Raw genomic sequence first — 22076 nt, forward strand, 5'->3', positions numbered from 1 at the left:
GCAGATGATGCTAGAGTATGAATCAGGGATCACCAAAGTCATGGACTGTATATCTGTACCACATTTCCTGGCAATCTAGACTATAGCTGTTGAGCAGATTTTTTCTTTTTTGTAATTGGGGTGAACTGATCCTTGAAGAAGGTCACAATAGTGAATGAACAGTGATGAAACATGCTTGGAGTCATATTTCCTAATACATACAATACTTTCCAATGAGAAATTAGAGGAAGCACAAATGGATAACGGGGAAAAAAACACTACAACTATTATACACTCAAGTGACTTTTTACAAATTTATTACAATTTTTCTTACATGTTTAAATTAACTTATTGATCAACATTTAAAACTTTTGTCATTGTCTAAGACTGACATTTCAGAGCACTATCCATGACTACATAGTCTTGAATGAGTGATCAAGCCATAATGGATAAAACGACAAGTAACACAGCATTATATAATAAACATTATATAATATACATTTTTAGGTACAACACATACTCTTTTGCATAATTTTAACTAAGCATTTGTTCACATAAAAACATGCACCAAGGGATACTTCAAGTACTTCAGGTCATTTCAACTCTGGCTGAATCTTGTATAAAATACTAAAAAGATTTCAAGGTGATTCCTTGATCAGCTTAACCTATATTTTGCTTGATCCATGCAAGTGGACAGCAGTACGTCACACAACTCAAGATACAATCTCAAGCAGCAGAATCCACAACATTACTGTTTACATTGGCAATATTTAGCTGGGTGCGAGCCTCCCGCAGCCTTTGTTTTTGGACACTATGACGAACCCCATAGCCGAAGTAGATGATCAGGCCTATGGAAAGAGATGTGAAGTAATGTAATTATGATTTATAATGATATCTTTGTTTATTTAGAGCCCTCCATCTACAAATTATGCATAGACATGACTAATAAACATGAATAAAAACATTCCACACTAGGCTGGTTATTTAGGGCAGTGGAAACCAGTTTGTCCTTACCCACTGCCATCCAAACAGCATAGCTGATCCAAGTTTCTCCTCCCAACTGAACCATCAGATAGGTATTCATGAAGACACTTAAAACAGGGACTACAGGTAGACAGGGAACCTACAAAAACAGAACTCATGACTGATTGTGTATGTTAAAGCAACAGTTAAACATTTTAGAAAATGCGCTTATTCGGTTTCTTTGCACAAGTTTAATACCACTCTCATGTCTGTACACTAAATATGAAGCTACTGCCAGCAGCCGGTTAGCTTAGCATATGACTGGAGATAGGGGAAACTGCTAACCTGGCTCTGTCCAAAGGTAAAAAAAAAAAAAAACATTAACAAGGGGTTATATATACACATACACTTTTTTTTTTTTTTTTAGAAAAGTTTGTAGAGAAAGTCGGTCTCAAAACTTTTAAAAATATGATTTAAAAAAAAAATTAAACAAAAATTGTTTACTTTAAACAGCAGTCGTTAAGTGTTGGTTGAACCTTGGTTGGCCTCTCTTCATTGGGTACATCACTTCTGCTCCGTAAACTTTCTGTGCCCTGCAACAGCCCCATACCAAGGCCCACTAACTGACCCACCAAACAGGATATCCCTATTGGAGCTGTAAAGGCGCAAATCCTCGAGATGCATGAAATCCTACATTTAGAGCTGAGTGCCCACCATCATCACCCCTCCAAGTTTACCATGAAAGCAGCTTTAGTTGTGCTCTGTGGCTGTCTCCAGATGATAACAACAGCGAAGACCAGTGTCAGCACAAGGACAAAGACGAGCAGCACACTCCACAACTCTCGCCTCTGGAGGGAATGCAAAGCCTCGGACAACACCAAGCTTAAAACGATAACCAGGAACACTGGGGAGAAATCAGAGCAGTCAGGTAAATCTTTTAATATTTGGAACTTTGTTTGGTGCCCACATCTCTAATAGCAAAAACGTTTTGTGCATTTATGTTTCTGGATCTCTGAAAAGTGGCTGTGATGGGAAACGAGTATGGGTGGCCACAGGAAGTGCCAGTTGGAGACAACCAAGCCATGGCGGTTCATAGGTGACACAGCAGCAATGAAGGATTACTTACAAATAATGATGGTGACTATGTTGACATTTTTAGAGGTGCGCTGGGTAGGTCTTGAAGGAGGCCTCAACAGTCCCATTACTGTAAATGGTTCTGAACTATGGACAAAACCACTGTCTTCTTTGTATCTGGGAGGAAAAAAAACACATCATGCTTCTACAATAGCAGACGTTGGACTTCTGTGATAAAATTGAGCTCTATTAAAACTAATTAATGATGATGCAAAACAAAACAGTTAATATTCATGCATTTTGTCGATTCCATTGGTTTTTCTTTTCTGTTTGGCTTTCACAATGTGCTTTTGGGAAATTTGGACACAAACTGGAATTACAACAACCTTTCTATGGAATAGTTTCTAGTTATTCATGTTTTAATAATGGAATGCACAATGGAGAGATGATAGAGCGAGGAATGTAGCATTTGTCCCCCATCACTTCCACTGGAAGAGCATTAGGAAGAGATCTCAGACAATATGGACAGAAAGAGGAGGTTGTGTTTACATTTGGTTAAACAGTGTACATACCTTAATATGAGAATGCACACTGCAACAAGAGTGTAGGCAAAGATGGTCCCAATTGAACTCATGTCAACCAGTGCCTTTAAGTCAAATAACAGGACCATGAATGCTGCAAAGACATTCAATTGTATGTTATTGAACAAACAGTGATATCAATTCTGTTAAATCTATGTTCATTAACAAAATGGCACCACTGACTCACCTCCACACCCTTATTTTTCCAACTCGTTACATAACGGACACACTACTTCCTGCAGTGGCACTGAATATTTACACTAGATGTAAATCTTGTGGTGCATGATTTCCCAATATGAGTGTAATTCCCAGGGGTACTGGTCTTTTTTTAAATACATAATCACTAACCAGATGGTTATCCAAAATCTAAATCTGTGACCCTATCACACATTATTCCAAGTATTACTGCAATTGGCTTACCGGCCACAGCTCCTGAAGACAATGTGGCGAAGACAGGACTTTGCCTAGAGCTCATGTAGCGAAGGGGCTTAAAGAGCAGGCCGTCTCTTGCCATAGCAAAGAGCACTCTTGGCATTGGAAACATCACTCCAAGAAGACTGTAGAAAAAAAATAACCTGGATTATTTTGGAAAGTCCACTTTAGTTGAACTAAGAGCATGCCAACAACACCAAAGTTAGACATTCAATTTCATCAATGAACAAATGGATCTTCATTTGAGTCAAACAATTTGCCTTGGAGAGGCAAGGCAAGATTTAGATGCATGATTTCTCCACTATAACAAAGACAGTCCAGACCAGCCCATCCAAATAACTCAAGAATATTAAAGTCCATGTAAAGCAATAATAAATATTTGTTCTGAGTTTGTCACACCAAAGCACAATGTGTAATTAATTACCAAGCCAAATTTGAATGATTAAAAAAAGAAAGAAAAAAAAAATCGCCAGCTTTATAAAATTAGTTTTCAAAATCATGGAAAAATAAGCAGTATTCGCTGCTCTGAAATGCTGAGGGCATGTCCGCTGAAAGCATTTGAACAGCCTTTGAAAGCTCAATTGAACAGTCTGAGATAACAACACGCATACCAAACTCCCGTATAAAAATACACAATTTAAAATAGGCCTTGTTTGTGGGTGTAAGGCAAGTAACATGGATTATATTTTAAAAATAAAGTAACGTTAGGAGCTACTGTTTAATTCGGCTCATATTTTGTAGGTAAATGTGGACTTGTTTCAGCAAAAGTGTAAATTAAATGACTAGTTAAACGATCCATCACCAATTATTTTGTTATCATTTTTTCCCCAATGGTGTTTGGTGCACTTAACTTTACTCACTTCTCTGCTGAAACATCGTTGGCAGTTTCACTGTGGCCGTCACCCTTGGAGCAATTGCCTCTCACGCCATGCTTATTGGTGAAGTGCTTCCAGCTACACAGCTGGCGCTGAAGCCAAAGCTGCAGGCAGCTCCACCCGTCAATGGACGCTTACGCTGTGTTTAAAATAACTCCTTCAGCACTAAAATTGACCGAAAATGGCCCCATTCACCAGTAGCTACAAATTATACAAAGTGAATCCCAGTTGTCTGCGATGAAAGTTTGTAAAACTACTCAGTGTAAAAATAGTAACTATGAGTACATGCACTCTAGTGTTTATATAGTGGAGGAGGGGTCATGCAAGTAACTCCTCTACATCATTGAGCCACCATTTCACGCCCACCCAAAAAATCCTGAACACAGAAATGGTGAATAACAGTGTAGCGCTCCAACTCCACATTTCAGTACTACATAGTTAACAGTCACACATTTTCAACAATTTATTTCTAACATGTATGACTTTAAAACTATCACCCCTTTCTCATTATAATTTGAGTTGTTTGCGTTGACCATCACAAATCTGCTGTGCCGGTAAACGGGAGCTTTCTATGGCTGAACCCAAACAATGACTGAACACTTGTGGACTTTGATCTTTACATACCATGTCCAAGTGTTAAACAATCTCTGACTGCTGCTTGTGTTGACTGGTTTGGCTTCCTGGCTTAGGAGCCAATAGGCAGAATCAAAGATTACACTAGGAAACTGCCAACACCTGAATGAACTGGACCTCACCCTGTGGAAGTGGCTTCATTTATAACATCTCTCTTCTCTTCCTCCAAGTCCTCCACCAGCCAGTTGGGTTAAGGTTTTGTGTTCTTCACGCATACACTACACTCATCTGCACACTGCATTCATTAACTTACCTAGCTGACTAACATTATTATATTATTTGATCTTAAGTTGACAATAAATGTCATTCTTAAAAACTTTATTCATGTGTATTCCCTTTTTTGTCACTGACTCTGAGCCAATTCATGACAGTATGAGATGAGCAATTTATGCAACTCTGTGCAGGGTCTGCTGATTTTCAGAGTATATTAAAAATGCTGTAGACAATGTAAGTAAATCTTTCCTCCCACAACGTGGGTGATCAGAGCATTTTTCTTAGTTGGATGAAAATCAGACTTTGCCTGTTTTACACAGATTATAACAAAAAAGTCCAAATTATCAGGTCACATACTCTGTTATGAGTGCAATATCAATATCAAACCTCTCTGCATCAGTAATCTAGACACCCAACGTTAAAGAGATGTCTTCCAAAATAAATGTGGTACATTTGGAGTGCAGCGTATATACTGGTTATTCTACTCTACTACTGTGTTTTTCCTTAATATTGTCACATGCTTATACAGTTGCCATGTGGAAGGTTCCGGAAGTAAAAATCCCATTCATTTTTCGATGTTGACGATGTTAGGTTACTCACAGTTTGAACTCTTTACAGCTTGGATCAGCATTAAACTCTCCCAGTTATATCATCAGCACAAAGGATGAACAACTGTGTTAGAAAATATCTGGTTCTTTTGTATAAAGTCAAAGGTACAAAACTGTGTACATAAAAATTTGAGGGTAGAAGTTGACTCCCAGGGTGCATTTCAGCAAGAAACAGCCAATCACCAAGCTTAAAATTCTGTCACGTATGCCGTTAACGGCAGGCAGAAGCTAAAGATTGCGGTGTTGAGAAAACATATTTTACAACCTACAGAGTGAATCAGTTCACTTTTCATTTCTAGATCACTTTTGAGTGAATTCAGCAAATATGGCGCTGCGTTTTGTTTAGAACTTCAGTGATGAAGCCTTTGGAATTCATTATTGCTCTGATTCACGTCCATGGCTTCTCCATAGCAACGGTAACTGGGGCTCATGGGTATTGTAATATTCTCAGCTGTCCACCATGCCAAAAATCACAGACAAAACGTGATTTCTCAGAAATGAAATTGAAATAATTAAAACCGGTGGTCATAATATAAACCAACAGGATTGTTACATTATCCGGGAGAATCCAAAGTTTCTATGTTCAGTAACATTGAGGACATTGTTTAAAAGAAAATTTTGAAATGGTAATCCAGAATGCGGATTAACACTTCTGGAACCAGCATCCCCTCCCACTTTGCAACTCTATTGCTATGAATTATTGGCAATCTTCCGAGCAAAGATCTGCACCCCATGTGGACTTTCCGGAAGGCCACAGAAGTGTGCTTGAGGCTCTTTGCAGGCTTGATATATTGTGGATTTTTACAGTACTCTACACTTGCAAATTCACTGCAACATATGCATGCTATGTTACACGCCATGTCTGTGAGTCTGCAAGTGAGGGGAAGTCTGGACATTTAGATTCAGCCTTTGTCACCTGTATTTTCAAGTGTGCAGTTTTCAAGCCATTACCTCTTACTGCCTTTTGGGACTGCCAAAAACACAACTTAAACAAACTTTAACCCACCTTAATTTTGCTGCCCACCCCTCCATCCCTCAGGAACCTTGGCAGAGCGATTGATCTGCCACTACTGGCACTCCCCTCTCCAGAATGCCCCATTAATGTAACTGACAACACATCTGTACCTTGTTGAGAGAGCACAAAGGGATCCCACAGCCACAGCATACTTTGCAGGCTCCCAACCAATGTATTCAAAGGCTACAGGTAGAGGACTGTGGGTGTCAAGCAGATAATAGGGCATCAGAAGTGTCAGCGCAGCTGAAACGCCAAAGTAGGCCAAGAAGCAGATGAGCAGGGATGTGACGATCCCAAGAGGTATAGCTTTCTGGGGGTTCTGCACCTCCTCCCCTGAAAGAGCAGGTTGACTAGCATTAGACTTCCTGATGCAGGTCCAACAACTGACGATCCAGCTCTTGAAGTATTTCTTGAAATACATTCTACTCATACTTTACCTACTCAAGAGTACCTGTTGTGGCAATGCAGTCAAATCCAACAAAAGCATAGAAACAGGTTGCAGCTCCCGCCAAAGTGCCATCAAAGCCAAAGGGGAAGAAGCCACCAACACCCAAGTTAACAGTTTCATTTTGTGCCAATGTCAGGTTTCTGTACAAAAAAAACATCATTTTTATCATTATCATTCATCTTTCCATTTGTTATTTTATTATGACTTTTAGATAAAACCCATTTTAAAAGGGTCAGTAAATATCTCAAAGCCAGGACCCACATAACCAAGATATTTACATGACTAGATACAAGAGATCTAACATTTTTGACTATAAAAGACCTGTGGAAAGGCATCTGAGGAGTCAGAAGTGGTCTGAAAGAGACCTGTGGACAGTTTTTCTCCTGCCATGACTATGATGCACTGTGTGATCAAAGCTGACGGCGGATCTGCTTGGATCCATTCATGTATTACACACAGATCTGACAAACTGTGGCAAAACAATGGGCCATACCAGACTTAATATTATTATTTTCATCATCATCATCATCATCATCATGACATGGGAATAACCACCAACCACCAAGACCTGACAGATGGCACTGGGGGCAAGTGAATGTTTTTTTGTAATTTAGCTGAACTGACCCTTTAAGCACATAGGTGAATTATCATAATTTGAATCCAAAATCATCACAAATGTAAAAGGAATAATAATCTTACTCCATTTGTCGTGTTGCATTCAGGATGGTCTCCTCACTAATGCGCCAGTTGTGGATGTCTCCTTTAATGAAGCCAGAGATGATGATAAAAAGCAACACAGCTACATTTACTGCAGTAAAAACAGTATTCAGGACCGCAGACTCTTTCACACCATATGCAAGTATCCCTAAAGTGAAAGGAAAGTAAAAAGTGAAACACTGTAAATGAATTTCAGCTTGCAGAATATCTTTCATCTTTGTTACATCATAACTTCAACATTAAATTGCAGATATTACCAGCGAGCAACATTATCAGCCCAGCAGCAAAGAAGTCTGGGTATGGAGCCAAGCCAGGTGAGTCCATGGGTGTTTCTTTTCCCAGAGTTTCAGCAATAACATTGTCTATCAGGTCATCAAATGTCCCTGTCCAAGCTTTCGCAACACTCGATGTTCCTGATAAGAAGAAAAAAAGTACAAAAATACATTTTAATATATAGGAGGTTATAAATAATTTTTCTTTTAACATTTGAAACCATGGTGCCCTCATAAAATTGACAGTTTAACAATCAAAATCCTCCAACAGAGGGTTCTTTTGCACTGAGTTTGCCTAAATGGAAGTTTACAGGTCTGTGACATTAAAACACAAAGCACATGCCGTGTTTAAACCTGCATTTATTGTTTTGCCACTTGGGGGGAGTGCAACAAGCTGTAAAAACTAAATTGATATATTATAAAGTTAATAAAGCAACATGTTAGCAAACAGAATCAAATTTATTGACGAAATCCAGCAGACATGGAGCAATATTAACATTCATTTCAAGTCATGTTTCTGATCACCTAATAAATCCAAGTCCAATATTCACACTCTTTTTACCTCTATTTTAGTCTGTGACAACTCTGGAGAAAAATACCCCTTATGCTCCACTATGTTCACCACCAGCTAGTTGCTAACTGTGTGCTATTTAGTGCTGGGCAGGTAGTGTACAGTGGATCAGAGCCTGATTCTAGAGACTAGAGAGAGGGTTGACTGGTATAATAGGAGAATGAAAACAAACCATACACTGAGGTTGTGGGCTGTAGAACGAAAGCAATGTGCTGAAAGATGCTGAAATGCTCCATAGAGCAAACTGCAGATTTGGATGCTAATTTTCTGTCTGTCATTACAAGTGAGCCCTTTCACAGTCATGCAATCCATTGTCAATACAAAAATATTGATTAGAGCAGCTTTAACTAGAAATGAGTGAGTTGGCTTGCATCTGAGAGCAATACTAATTTGAAAGATCACAAAACAAATCCTGTGCCAACACAAGCATTTTCCAAGTTCCCACTAATAAACTAATAAAATCCATGCAGCCCCCACCATTAAGCATATGCTTTGTCCAGTAATGACCATATACTGGGCCACAGGACTATCATAGACATTGGCAGAGATATTCTCAGGGTGGTTTCTGAGATAAGGGGAAAAAACTGTGCAGGATATGTTGGGCAGACTTAATTCATTTTACATTTAAAAGCAGCTGTTTTTCAGAGATCTAAAATTCTATTATTTAATTAACCAATGCATTGCATTTGAATTTTCTTAAACTTTCTTAACTTACCAATGACATAGGACAGCAGCAGGTTCCAGCCAGTCACAAACGCCCACACCTCTCCTACAGTCACATAGCTATAAAGGTAAGCTGAACCAGTCTTAGGAACACGGGCTCCAAACTCAGCATAGCACAACCCTGCAAAGACTGAAGCCACCGCTGCGACCAGGAAAGAGATGATAATGCTGGGGCCGGCCACTTCCCTGGCCACTTCTCCTGACAGCACATAGACACCAGCTCCTAGTGTACTGCCAACACCTAGACCCACCAGGTCCAAGGTGGTCAGGCATCGACAGAAGTTGGACACCTCTCCCTGTGGCTCCAGTGGCTTCTTACGGGTCAGGCTCCGAATGAACCGCAACACTTTGCCAGAAGATATTCTGAAATCAGCAGTGCTGCCATATAATCAGAACATTAGAGTGTATGGATTTTATCAAGGTAAAGACACAAAGCAGCCACTGAAATTATGGAATATGTGATTGTTTGGCAAGTATTTCCTTGGCCTATGTAAAAAAAAATCACTTGGTGGGTACACCTGTGTAAAGGAATACCTTGAACTTAATTAACAATGCAATACTGGAATGTAAAGCGGTAGAATTCATAAAGAGTCTTAGAATACTGTTGACCAAATCTTTGTGCATGTGATGCTAATGTGAACAAACATTACCTAGTAGTCATTTCCAGGCCAGTGTGTTCACACTGCTGCCCACTGGGAAAAGAAAAGCCAGCCTGGGTCCACTGCTGCTGGTAACTGCTGGACAAAGAGCAAAGGGAAAAGAAAAGACTCCTTCCTCCCTCCAGCTTGCAGACTGCCACCAGCCCTGCTGCCTGGTACAGGTGCACACCTGAAATCACTTTAGACAATCAGTGCACTAGGGTGAAGGCCTCCTGACTGACATCATTTGCTTCCTTTATTTGATATTTGTGTGTTTTGCTGTTGTGCTGTTTGACATGCAGAAATACTGTTGGCATTCAGATGCTTTGCATTGTGGAGACGAAATGAGAAGATGAGAAAACACTGAGAGCAATACAATTACTAGAAAAAAAGTCATAATATTCTAAGAATACAGTCCTTATTTTTTGAGAAAAAAGTCATAATACTACAAGATTTTAATCTGAGCTACAGGTGCTTGATGTGGTTGTCAATAATAATTTTTCCAGGCATGGAATGCAGTGCATCCAGACAGCAGCATCAATGGATTTAAAACTGTTGCATATCAGATTCATTGGATGGCACTGATGATGATGCCCCGTGGGAGGAGCCTGTACAACAAGCAGCTAGGATTCACAGAGGTGTAAGCAAGCATAGCCTTGATGCAGACATCTGTGAGGAATAGTAGAAAATACAATTCAGGTAGCTGATGAGCCAAGTCTGGCTGTTTTGCAAAGTTGCTGGTTGCCAAAGTTAATGTATATGAGTAAGAATTTGAAACTTTTACCATATTTAAATAAATGTATTTTCATCCATCATTTGGAGGTGAAGCATACATTTTAGAGGACTGGACTAATTTCTTCCAATGCAGTGTGCATAAAAGCAGGGTGTGATTTGCTGGGGGGATGGTGGGGATTTCCCCCCCTCTGGTCTTTATATCCCTGCCTCTGCTGAGTTATTTTTATCCCTGATGGAACAAAAATCTCTCCCCCTCATAGTGATTTATGCTGCTTCACCCATAGACCATATAAAATATGAAAATAGGCTATTTAACAAAAATCTTAGTAAAGTACTGCAACGTGTGAACAGTCATTAGTGCAAACAATAAAATCAGAAATGGACTTTCACTGTCTGTTGCTGATAATAGAGCAGCCACTGCATCTAGGATACGCTGTCATATTACTGCATCATTGATGCAGGTTGATCATGAAACCATATAACATTAGTTAATGTACAAGATTTAACGTTTGCACAAGCCAGTGGATTGATTTTTCATCTGACAACTTTAGTAGCTCTTACATTGGCGTTACTGTTAATTGCAAACTTTAGGTTTGCTATCCTAACAGGATTAAAAAAAGGATACAGCGACTGAAATGAAGCTTACATCTACGATACTGAAGGTAAGACCCGCCTGTACCTGCCCAGCCTGCCCTGCAGACATTGTAATGTTAGTATAGAAAACATGATGATGGAGCAGCTTGTTCTGTGCAGAACTCCATTCAAAAATGTTGAGATTTAATAATGCTGTCCTTTTCCTGAGAGTTTGACTAACAGACCGACTCTTCATATCGGTGTGAATGTGACAGTTTAACAACCAAAACAGCAGGATTAAAATCAGAGTTTTATGAAGTTTTTATGAACTGTTGAGTGTTGAGTAAATCGGACCAGCTAATGTTAGCAGCTTTATTTTCAGCCTGTCTGCAATGATGGATCTAATGCAGCTGGTTTTGTTCCATTTCTTAGAAAGGATCCCTGATTAACTTTCACACAGCTCCATAGATACAGCTTTGCGTTTTTATGTATTTTCCTCAGTAAGATTGGCGGTGGTCCCAAAAAGAAGTAAAACTTCAACTGTGGGTGTGCGTAATGTGTATCAGTTCAATTTTACATAATGAAGTTCAAGCAACCATGTCGCCATTTTCGCACAGGCTTTACCTGACAGCTTCCCATCCTGAGGTGTCAGCTGTCAGAATCAACACTCTTGCATTGCCTCATGTGAGCATGGATGCCTGGCCAAATTAGCGCTTGAATGCTACACAGGGCTTGTCTTGAGATATTTGGTGAATTTGACAAAATGTTCATTGAAAAATCCTACCTACCTTTAATTCTGGCATGTTTAATTAGTAATTACCCTTTAGTTTTGTTGTATATGATCACATCTCCGCATGAGGAAAGGACAAGAACTTGACATCACATCCCTGACAGTGAAAATATCACACTAATTGATGGATTAAATTTTTAAAAAATGGATTAAAATATTCCTGTAAATGCAGTAGTCAAGTTCAAGTTTCGTAATTGTTGTTTATTGAAGTTCATAATTATTTTATTAATGTTACTATAACAGGTGCAAGCAGTAGCCTAACAGGCTCCATAGTCTATGTAGGCCCACTGTGGTTCTGATTTATTTTCATGAAAAAAAAACGTTTCAAAAACATCCCCTCCTCTGATTTTTTCACAAATTGCACCCTGCAGAAAAGTAGCAGGTAGATGTAACAAATTAGCTAGCATAGCAAGCTCTTAAGCACTTAAATTAAATACATACATTACATACATACATTAAAGCTAATGTACTGTACAGACTAGGCTATATACTGCATATACAGTATGTGCATGTACAGACAGTAGGCTAATGTTAACTATATTAGTAAACAGGCCAGGTATGAAATGTAGCATTGAAGTTAACATGCTCACAACGACATTGCTAGCATGTTGATATTTAGTTAATGTTTATCATGTTAGATGAAAAGTCAGGGGATCACTACAGTTACTACCAGTCTTCCTCTGAGGACCGTGAATGTCTGGCAAAGTCCTGCCTCTGTTTTCACATGCAGTAAATCCAGAGAGCCTTAAGGTGATCTTGAAGATTAAAAAATACTGATGACAGAGAAGAAAATGTTCTTCAGGAACTCTTATGCAGAGCAACAAGAGGCTTTAATATTAAAAGCCTTAAAGTTGTCATGCATAGTGGTTAAAACACAGACTGGTTTTGACCTCACAGGCTCTTCATTGGGATCAAAATATATGTTGAGTTAATTCAATACAAAATGTTTTTTATATATGTTTTAAATTTCATGGCAATAAATCCAGTAATTGTCAAGATATGTTACTCACCATAAATATCACCCTCATGGTGATGCTAGAGTAAAAGTCTGAAAGTCTGAAATATATGTGAAAAATACACATACACACATATGTTAATATGTCACACACATGTCAAAGATGGCACACAGAGATATTTACATACAGTTAATGTTTGATATCCTCTGTTATATTTGCTACGCCTAATTAAGTCAATATTGGGATACTGACCATTTTCAATTTCTAGGTTGAGTTACAACATATGTGATGATGAATATCCTGCTTTGCATTTCACTAGCGCTTTAACTGCAATGATTATCTTATTGGGAAATGAGATATTGTGGAGGAGTCATTGTGATTGAAACATATTCTGCACTGAAAGTGAAAATAGCTCCAGGAAACAGAGCTAAAGGGAAGAAGCCTCTGCTAGCTCTTGATGCTGCTGATCCACCTACAGTGCATACATAATGAGATTAAAGATAATCATTCAAATCGAACAGATATGAAAGAGCAGTACAACACTGCACTTTTATAAAATGCACATAAATGAATGTGCTAAATTGCAGATAAAGCCAAAACACATTTTTTCAATACTTTAAAATGGTTTTTTTTGAAAGACAAAACAAAGAATTTCACATAAATAACAGGGAAACCAATAAGTCCAGATAGTGATGCATTGGAATATTCAGTGTCCACAGTATGCTAGTCTCAGCTTGTAACTGACACTCGCATCAATATTGCTGTTTTTTAGGAGAATAAACAAGAAATCACTTAATTTAGTGCAAAATTATCATGTAATGTAGATAAATACAAATTCTACCCTGTAATACCCACCAAGTATCACAAGATGGCAGCAAGACTCTTAAGAAAAATCTGTGTGTCTGTGTCTGCAAAACCCTCGCTCCTCTCTCAATCGATGACATAATCCCTGCCGATTAAAAGGAGGGAATTCTGTTTGAAATCTAAGAAGATGGAGAAGATATGGGAAAGAATCTGCCTACTTTAGCCTGTGATGCAGAGAGTGGTGACAGAAAATTCTTCGCTTTGTCAATAAAAATGATTATGATGATTATGGATTTATTGGTATAAATGTCATTCAGCATTTCACTCTTTGGCTCATATTTCATCTAAACATGTTCCATTCATTTTTGCAAAAAGTGGATAATTCAAAAAAGGCTCAGTACAAACACTTTTTCCCCTCCTCTCTTCCTCTACTTCTCGCTCTAGGGTGTGTGAGGAATGCCCTTGCTTTGCACCAACTATTAATTATTCAGCCTGCTGAATTAATATGCACATTGTGAAAAATAGAGACACCTACAAATACACACAATCACTCTGTACAGCCCCCACCGCCCACATGGGTGTGTGTTAGCAGGAATGGTAGTGGTGGAGATAGTGTGGATGGCAGGAAGCCAGTAGTGTGTGTGTGTGTATGTGAGTGTTTGTGTGGTCTAGGTCGCTGTAAACTTGTTCTCTCCACTATCTCTCTGCTCTAATGGAGTGGTAATTGTTAGCACCGCATTGAAGCAATTTCTTAAGCTCATCTTGGCAGAGGGGGGCAAATCAATGCTGCTTGTCATTGCTCTCAGTGCGCTGTATATCGCTACACCTGCGTGTGTGAGTGTGCGTGCTTGTGTCTGTGTGTGCCGTGTACGTTTGACACATCAGAAGTTGAGGCTGGTCACCATGGAAACCCCCTACCCAGGAAGAATTTCCCATTTGGCAAACGGCTGCCTGGGTGGGGTGATCCTCACTGAGGATGCTGATAGAAGAATAACAGAGTATCCAGTGAGAAGCATCAGTCAGTCGCCCAACAGGCTGGAAATCCTGTGTTAAAGCATGAAATAGCTTTTCTACTGCACTCAAGTGATGTAAGAGATGTTCTCTGTACAGGTCAGATGTATATTGCTGCCATGGACATGTTCTTTAAAGATTAGCCAGGTAGCTTCAATCACTTCTGCATCATTCAGAAGATGCAGTTTGATTGGTTCCATATTTACTGCAAATCTGATGAGAGCTACACTGATTGTCAGTGAAAAAACACTGCATTACTTTTTTAAAGCAGCATGTTGATCAAATTCAACACCAGCTGGCACAAATCAACACATAAACACCAGGGCCAATAATGTAGTGTTGCTACAACTTATTACGTTTTAGATATTAGCATAAACCAAGTGAATAAATTAAGCAACGATGACCTCCACTAATCTCACAAACCTTTTCTGCGTTAGAATAATTAATTACAGTAGAACAACCTCAAAATCTTCCACTTCTGTAAATAACCAGACATGCTGAGATGAAAATTAGAACCGACATACTCTCACTTTACTCTTTACCTGCTTTTATTCTGAATTCTCAATTTACCTTTATGTGGACAGGTTCTACTGAAGGTTACATCTGGCAATGTTCTATGTTTTTCTTATTGTCAACAACTTCCACGAAAAGACCAAACCCCAACAATCAATTAATTCTACTAACAAGTATTGTGTGAATATCCAAATCCTGATAAATGATTACTTTGAGCCATAGAGCTCCATTGTCTCCCCAAACTTTTAAAACACGTTAATGAGTCACACTATTGCACTGGGAGACATGTTCCTTCATTACCATGAACACACACACTGTGGTTCATTTTGACTCAATCCCACACACACCATCCTGCTGCCAGAAATACTCACTAGAACACCAAATGTTCTATTTCCTCCTGACTAACATTTGCTAAAAACTACACCAGCCAGCTGTTTTAGGTAGAATGAACACGAATATATAAAAGTTATATATTTGTGTTGATTCTTTAAAATGCACAGCTTCAGTAGGAACCAGTGAGTTTTGGGCTGAGTGCCACAGAGTAGGAATGTGTACTGAAAGATGGTTTTGTTTTCTACATAGGATTTGTTAATAAGAGAAATACAGAACAACACCAGCCCTCTTCTATAAGGAAACAAAGTATTTAAGTTACAATCCTTAAGGTTTTCATCAAACCAAATCCCATTTTTGATACCATTTATGGCAGGCATTTATTCTGCCCTCATTGAAAATGAGGCACTATACATGTAATGATTGTGTATATGTTGCATGCATCCTTTGTAATGGTGTGGCAAACAGTCTGAATATTGTTTTATTTTCTATGTAAGTTCATTGTAAGGCACAGTTCTGACTGGCACCCCAGCATTAAGTACTTAAAAAGAAAGTGAGTCAAGCTGTTACATGACCACATGATTGTTTTATTTTTGTCTGTTTTACTTACTCACCTTGTTATTTGAATTTCAATACTTAATTCTATTTGACTGACTTGACACCCGCAGGAAATGAGTGTTGCAGCTGCAGGCAGCTGGGACTGAAGCAGCAGGCCCAGAACTGTGGCTCAGCAGTCAGCTGACACTGACTGGGCTTGTTTTTAGGTACTTCACATCAATAACACTGCATGACCTTGATTCTTTAAACCGATGGTGGCTTACCTTTGGATGACCCCAGCCTGAGCTCATAAGTTATCCACTTTTTATATACATCTTAATGCATGGATGCACAGCACTTGTCAGTGACATTGTACATGATATATACTATAATTATCTGAGATCAGACACAAGGGCTAAGTGATTATATTTTCTTTAATCACTGACAAATCAGATGCAACATCACCAGGCGTGCCTCCAACACTTTAAGGAGCACATCTATGCTTATAGAGAGGACGCCTCCTCCTTTCTAATTAAGACAGCTCTCTCACTTCCCCTGTGACTACTACATCACACTGTCAGAGGCCACTCAGTGCCTAATTCTGCACCCTGAGTAATGAATGAAAAGGTGACGGGCGTTAAAATGTCGAGGCATTCATTTGCCATCTTGCGGCAGCCACTGAAGCCCATTAAAAACTCATTTCTGAAATGTGACATTTCTGGGGACGCACTGAAACGGTGAGGTATGTTTCACCGTTATTAACACGGTCAACACGGGCCAATTATCTTCTCTGTCTTCATTTAGGCAGGAGCGCAGAGGAAACCTGAAAGGCAGAGAGAGGCAGGAAGAGATTAGTGGTTCGCTGGAACAAAACAAAGCTGCAGAGAGCAGATTATTATAGCTCTTGTGTTATCTGTCTGAGTGCTGCTACTCAATCATTTTGATTGCATTTTTTATTGCATTAAGAAAAAGCCATGATTGAATTTTAACTCAAATGAACATAATGCCGCCATCCTGATTAACTCATATTCAATTCAATACATGGATTGTTTCAAACACAATCAGATTACACATAATGCAGCCAGAACCAGTCATTATCTCTCCTCTCTTTTCTAAAACGCAGACTACAGTAGCAGCGGTTACATGCACACTTTTTTTCATTCTGATTGAAATCATCCCGACTGGAGATTTCAGGTCAACTGTTTACATGGGATGTGATCTAATACTTAGATCACATATAGTACTGGTGTTTACATGCACCAACGCATTTAATCGGAACAGCTGTGTGACAGGTGATGAATACATCAGGGCAATGAGTCAAAATGATCCTACTGGCCACCGTCAGCCCAACAACAGGGGTGAGGAGGGGCTGAGAAAACTGGGGAGAGACTCAGCAGCCATATATTTCTCCTCTCTCTGTTTAGGAGCAGCTGAGATTATCACTACAATGAGAACAGCTGGTCCACCTTATGTCAGTCCAACTTAAGTGAACTGGTCAGGTTAGGCTAACCCATTGTCACTAACTTTGGAACTAACCCCCTTACTTTCATCAGCAGATGGCAAGTAGGACACAGGAATTTGGCTTGGATCTTCATGAGTTGTAGAAATTATTCACTGACAAAAAGCCTAAACTGTCCACACTGCACTGCTACGTTCACAGATAAACTGCTAACTTCATATTCTCTGTCACACACATTCATCAGGCCAGTCTCTGCCAATTGATGTGGTTACATGAGGCATTTTTATTCTGATTGGACTATTATTCACATTATTAGTGGAATAAAAGGGTCCATGTAAACTTAGCCAGTGACTCTCACTAGTCAACAGATTGGAAGTCTTGTACTGATATTGATAGGAAATTGCGTCCAAAATTAACCATCTAAAGCAGGTGTGAAATGTGCAGCACTGTATTATCAGACACACACAGAGGGAGTGAGAGAGAGAGATGCAGTTTAAAAGACACATTACAAAGTGGCTTTAGTGGAGCTCTCTGCTCAGCAACACAACACAAGACAAAGAAGCAGGAAAGCAACAGTTTATTTTTCACAGCTTTTCTGTCCCTCAGGTCCCTCCTGCATATCTTTTGAGACTTTAATGGTTCAACGGCTCCAGTCCAGCAGAATATGATTGAGGCAGCCAGTAATTAGTTAGGTAGTTAAGTTAGTAAGTTAGTAGTTATAGTTATGCATATAGACCATTATCTTATCTATTTACAAAAACTTTTCAAAGTAGTTTAAACGTTTTACCAAAATCTCCACCAAATCTCCAAACTCATTCAATCATTGATCTTTTTGTTAAGCTGACAACATTATATATTTAAATCATATTTCCTCTTGCAGGATGAATACACACTCTACAGTTTCAAAAGTGTCTTCTACCTGTTGTATTCAAGTTTAACCAATACTCCAAGTTCATCAGCAAAAAAACACTTCCAGTTGCACTCCATCCCTCTCTAGACATGCTCAACGTCCATCCAGATGACCAGCTTCAGCTCTTGCTTAGCAGCACTTCGGATGAACTGCAGCTGTACTCATTTACATCAGTAGTCTGAGTAAATACCCAACAAAATTTGCGCCTCTGACGGTAATTTGGGACAGGGTCAGTAAAAATCCCCCATGACATTATAACATTTTTGCAAAGCATGTCAGGCTCCTTTGTAGCCTTAAATACCTCATAATTCATCATGACCATGTTGTATTAAGCAGGTATTTGCATTGTCGTGGTCCTCAGTCTCTGGTAAAGACATCACATGAACTATACTGAAGAAAAAAACACTGCATGGAGTAAATCTTACCACTTGTCACTGATTGTTTTAACATGTATTTTTCTGAAAAAGGCTTCTTGGTCCAATTTGTAAGTGGGTCTCATGTCGTTGGGCTTTAACTTTCTTCAGTTGTGGGTACAAAGACATAGATTTATGTTGTTTTTTTTGTTTTTGTTTTTTTTTTACCAAGAATTTTCTTCTGCAGTTATTTGAATTATTAATTTAGTATGTTTAGTATATTATGTGAGAGTATACTGTAGTTTAGCTAAGACCAACAATGGAGTAAACCCACCAAGACCCAAATATGCAGTCATACCTACAGTCATCAACATTCCACACATCAATTAAGAAGATTCTGAGTATCATTGAAAAGAAATTTGTGGCCTCTTTTTAATTGTAGTTGCTCTATTGTAGCCAATAGTATTAAATAATTGTATACAATCATCCTGGTTGCCACAGTGAGAAGTACTAAACTATTCTTATGGTTTTGGTTTTGCTTAGTGCTACAATTTGGGTTCATTTCTGCTGAATAAGCCTTTTCAACTAAGGCCCCAAACATTCTCTGTGAACACACATGCTTTGACCTACACAAGATCGACATCACACTGAAAATTCTTCACCCAACACAAGTATGAGCTGCGGTCTGATCACAAAACCGTGAAACAAGAGAAAGCTGACACCGTTCATTTGGGTTCACTTCTGCTCAAAACAATCAAGCTGAGCAGTTCCATGCTCTCGCTGAACTTTGTCTCCTCTTTATTCAGACAGAAATTCTCCGTCCTTCTTCAAAATTCAACAAACCATCTGTGCAAGGAGGAGAGTTCATAACCTCCATGACATGATGCTGCTGCCTCTCTAATGGTCCTGATGTATGATGGGAATGCCTGATGTCATTAAGACTGGCTACTACAGCCTTGGAGGAAAGTCTTAAGCCTTTAAATGAAGATTTATCTTACAAAAGAAAATTAAATTTGAAAATACAACATCAAAATACATTTTCATCATGGGTTTTATGTAACTGTGGTCTGTCTGTTGGGCATATGTTGGCAAAACAGACGTGCCAGTATCCAATACAGGCAAACACTGACTTCATCACATCTGTTGGCACTAGTAGGCCACTTTTCCTGCATTATTTTATATTTATTGTCATACGTTTTGTGGTATTTATAAATTAACAGTCGTTGAGATTACTAGCAACACCATAAAGGTTGACATAATTTAATTAATTAATTACTGTATTTTTGTGCCTTGTGTGTTGATTGCTTGATCAGATTTTAACAGTTCTGAATATGTTTGCAAACCACATTTTCCCTTCATAACAATAAAGCTTGGATTGAATTGTTGTAGTTAATTTATAATACACTAACTCCATAAGCATTTGCATGGAACATCTTTGTGACAGTTTGGGGTTTACACACAATATGTGAATATGTATTTCCCATTTTCTTTCTGTCAGTGGTGGTGATGGTATCACTCTGGTCAACACTGTAGTGTAACAGGGATTACAACTCAGACACACACACAAGCAACCAATAAATGAAAATGATCATGCTAAAGCACACTACATGTGATGTGTATGTGAGGCATATGGTGTCACAACATTTGACCAAATGTTCTGGTTGCTTTGGGCCTCAATCCAGCGGCAGGCCATGCATGCTGATCTCTGTGACCACACTCACACACACACACAACACACTTTAGTGTTCTAGTGGGTTGGCTCTGGTGCTCATCCACATAGCATAACACACATACACTGGTGTGATTGGCACAGATGGACCAGTAAACATATGGCCAGGTCAGTGACAGTCCCAGACAGAATGTAAATTTGACTAAACGAGAATTATCAGAGGCTTGTGTAGAGGCAGTTGACCTCTGAAATCTGGTGTTTCTGCAGTCATTTTTATCTCTGCCAGGCATAAGCCTGTAGGGGATCATGCATTTGGTCATGTATGTGCGTGTGTGTATCTGTCCACAGCCAATCTCACATACTACTGGACCCATCAGCCTAATATTTTTTGTGCACATTTATGACTGTATGCTTAAGGTTCTCTCGTGGTTGCGGTGATTCACAATTTTTGAAAAACCTATTTTATAATGCCATTGACTGCTCTGTTTTATATCGCCATTGACTGCAGTTTGGAATCTTGTTTCCACTTGGGGCAACCAATCATTAATTTGCCACATTAGATCAATCGGTGCCAAATTTCGGTACCTTGAGAGTGGGTTAGGTTGTGAATTAAAATAAATATTGATAAGATTCCTTATGAGCCTATCATTAAGCTTAGACTTTCGTCTTTTCAGCAGTCCTCGCTATTTTATGACATAGCAAAAGGCATTTCCGGCACTTAGCTAGGCTAAAATCAAGGCTTACCTAGTCTGTTGCAGGCCACATTTTGGCCTTTGTTGTTGTGGCTCTGACATCCATAGAAAAGTTTGGTCTCATCTTGAACCACAGCATCTGCTGATTAATTCCATACAGCATATGTTATGATCCACTAAAGTTAGGCATGATATGAGATGAATAAATCCGTTTTTGTTATCTTTGCCGTACACACCTGGTGGAGATCTAGACCCGTTTTAGTGTTCTTCTCTAGTTTATACTATAGCAGTGTTGTGGATAATTTGAGCTTCAGTTTTGTCCTAGTTTTTACCCAAGTGCATTTTGTAGCACTGGATTTTGTGAATATTTTGTTTAAAAAAAGTTCTTAATGGAAACATTGATTCAGTTTAAGAAAAAAAGCAACTAACATGCAGGGGTCATACAAGCGCCCACCCCCCACCAAAAAAAACAACATATGTTGCAGTTTTTACATTTCTGTTTGTGCATAGATTAAACAAACAATGATCCTCGGGGTGGAGCAGAGACACATTTTCAGTTACAGTAACTTAGGTGGGCTTTTATTTTGAAAAACAGATTAGTGCAGTTTAGAAACGGATAAGTAATGTCATTGTTAAAGGTTACTAAGTGATTTGTCACTATCTATACTATTATCCACAACGCTATGGCCTGCTCTCTGCCTGGTTCCACTTTGTAACTAGGCTATAACGTGGCAATGGCAGTGAATTAGGTTAAAAATATCTGACAAAATCTGGGTCATAACAGTCATTTTAGGGATAGATCCAAAATTATGTTCCACCACCAGTGTGCACCTTCAGAAGTCCAAACCTCTTACTGTCCTCACAAAGACACACCCGTTTGTCCTGTTTGCCTCAGAGTTATGGGCTTGTTTCAGAGTGATAAAAATAAATAACACAAAAGAACTGTGAGTACAGAGAAGAAGAGAGGAACTCTGAACTTTCTCAGGATTTTTTTCTTTTTTG

General features: G+C 39.0%; 1 protein-coding gene across 2 annotated transcripts; it reads right to left on the reverse strand.

Moving 5' to 3' along the window:
* Nucleotides 1-279: 279 nt before the first annotated feature.
* Nucleotides 280-10077, reverse strand: LOC121912214 (cationic amino acid transporter 2-like). 2 transcript variants are annotated; one of them, XM_042434358.1, is made up of 12 exons: nt 9755-10073; nt 9097-9482; nt 7796-7951; nt 7521-7686; nt 6825-6961; nt 6484-6706; nt 3018-3154; nt 2589-2691; nt 2069-2193; nt 1680-1846; nt 994-1102; nt 280-827 (listed from the first exon to the last, which is right to left on the reverse strand). In XM_042434358.1, the coding sequence occupies exons 1-12, from the start codon at nt 9763-9765 to the stop codon at nt 706-708; spliced, it is 1842 nt and encodes a 613-aa protein (XP_042290292.1). In that variant the 5' UTR covers nt 9766-10073; the 3' UTR covers nt 280-705. The 2 variants fall into 2 exon arrangements, with proteins under 2 accessions (XP_042290292.1, XP_042290293.1); XM_042434359.1 differs by lacking the exons at nt 6484-6706; nt 6825-6961 and having other exon boundaries at nt 9755-10077.
* Between the last annotated feature and the right edge of the window lie 11999 nt (nt 10078-22076).

Source organism: Thunnus maccoyii, chromosome 14, assembly GCF_910596095.1.
Source record: "Thunnus maccoyii chromosome 14, fThuMac1.1, whole genome shotgun sequence".
In the NCBI taxonomy this organism is placed as follows: Eukaryota; Metazoa; Chordata; class Actinopteri; order Scombriformes; family Scombridae; genus Thunnus; species Thunnus maccoyii.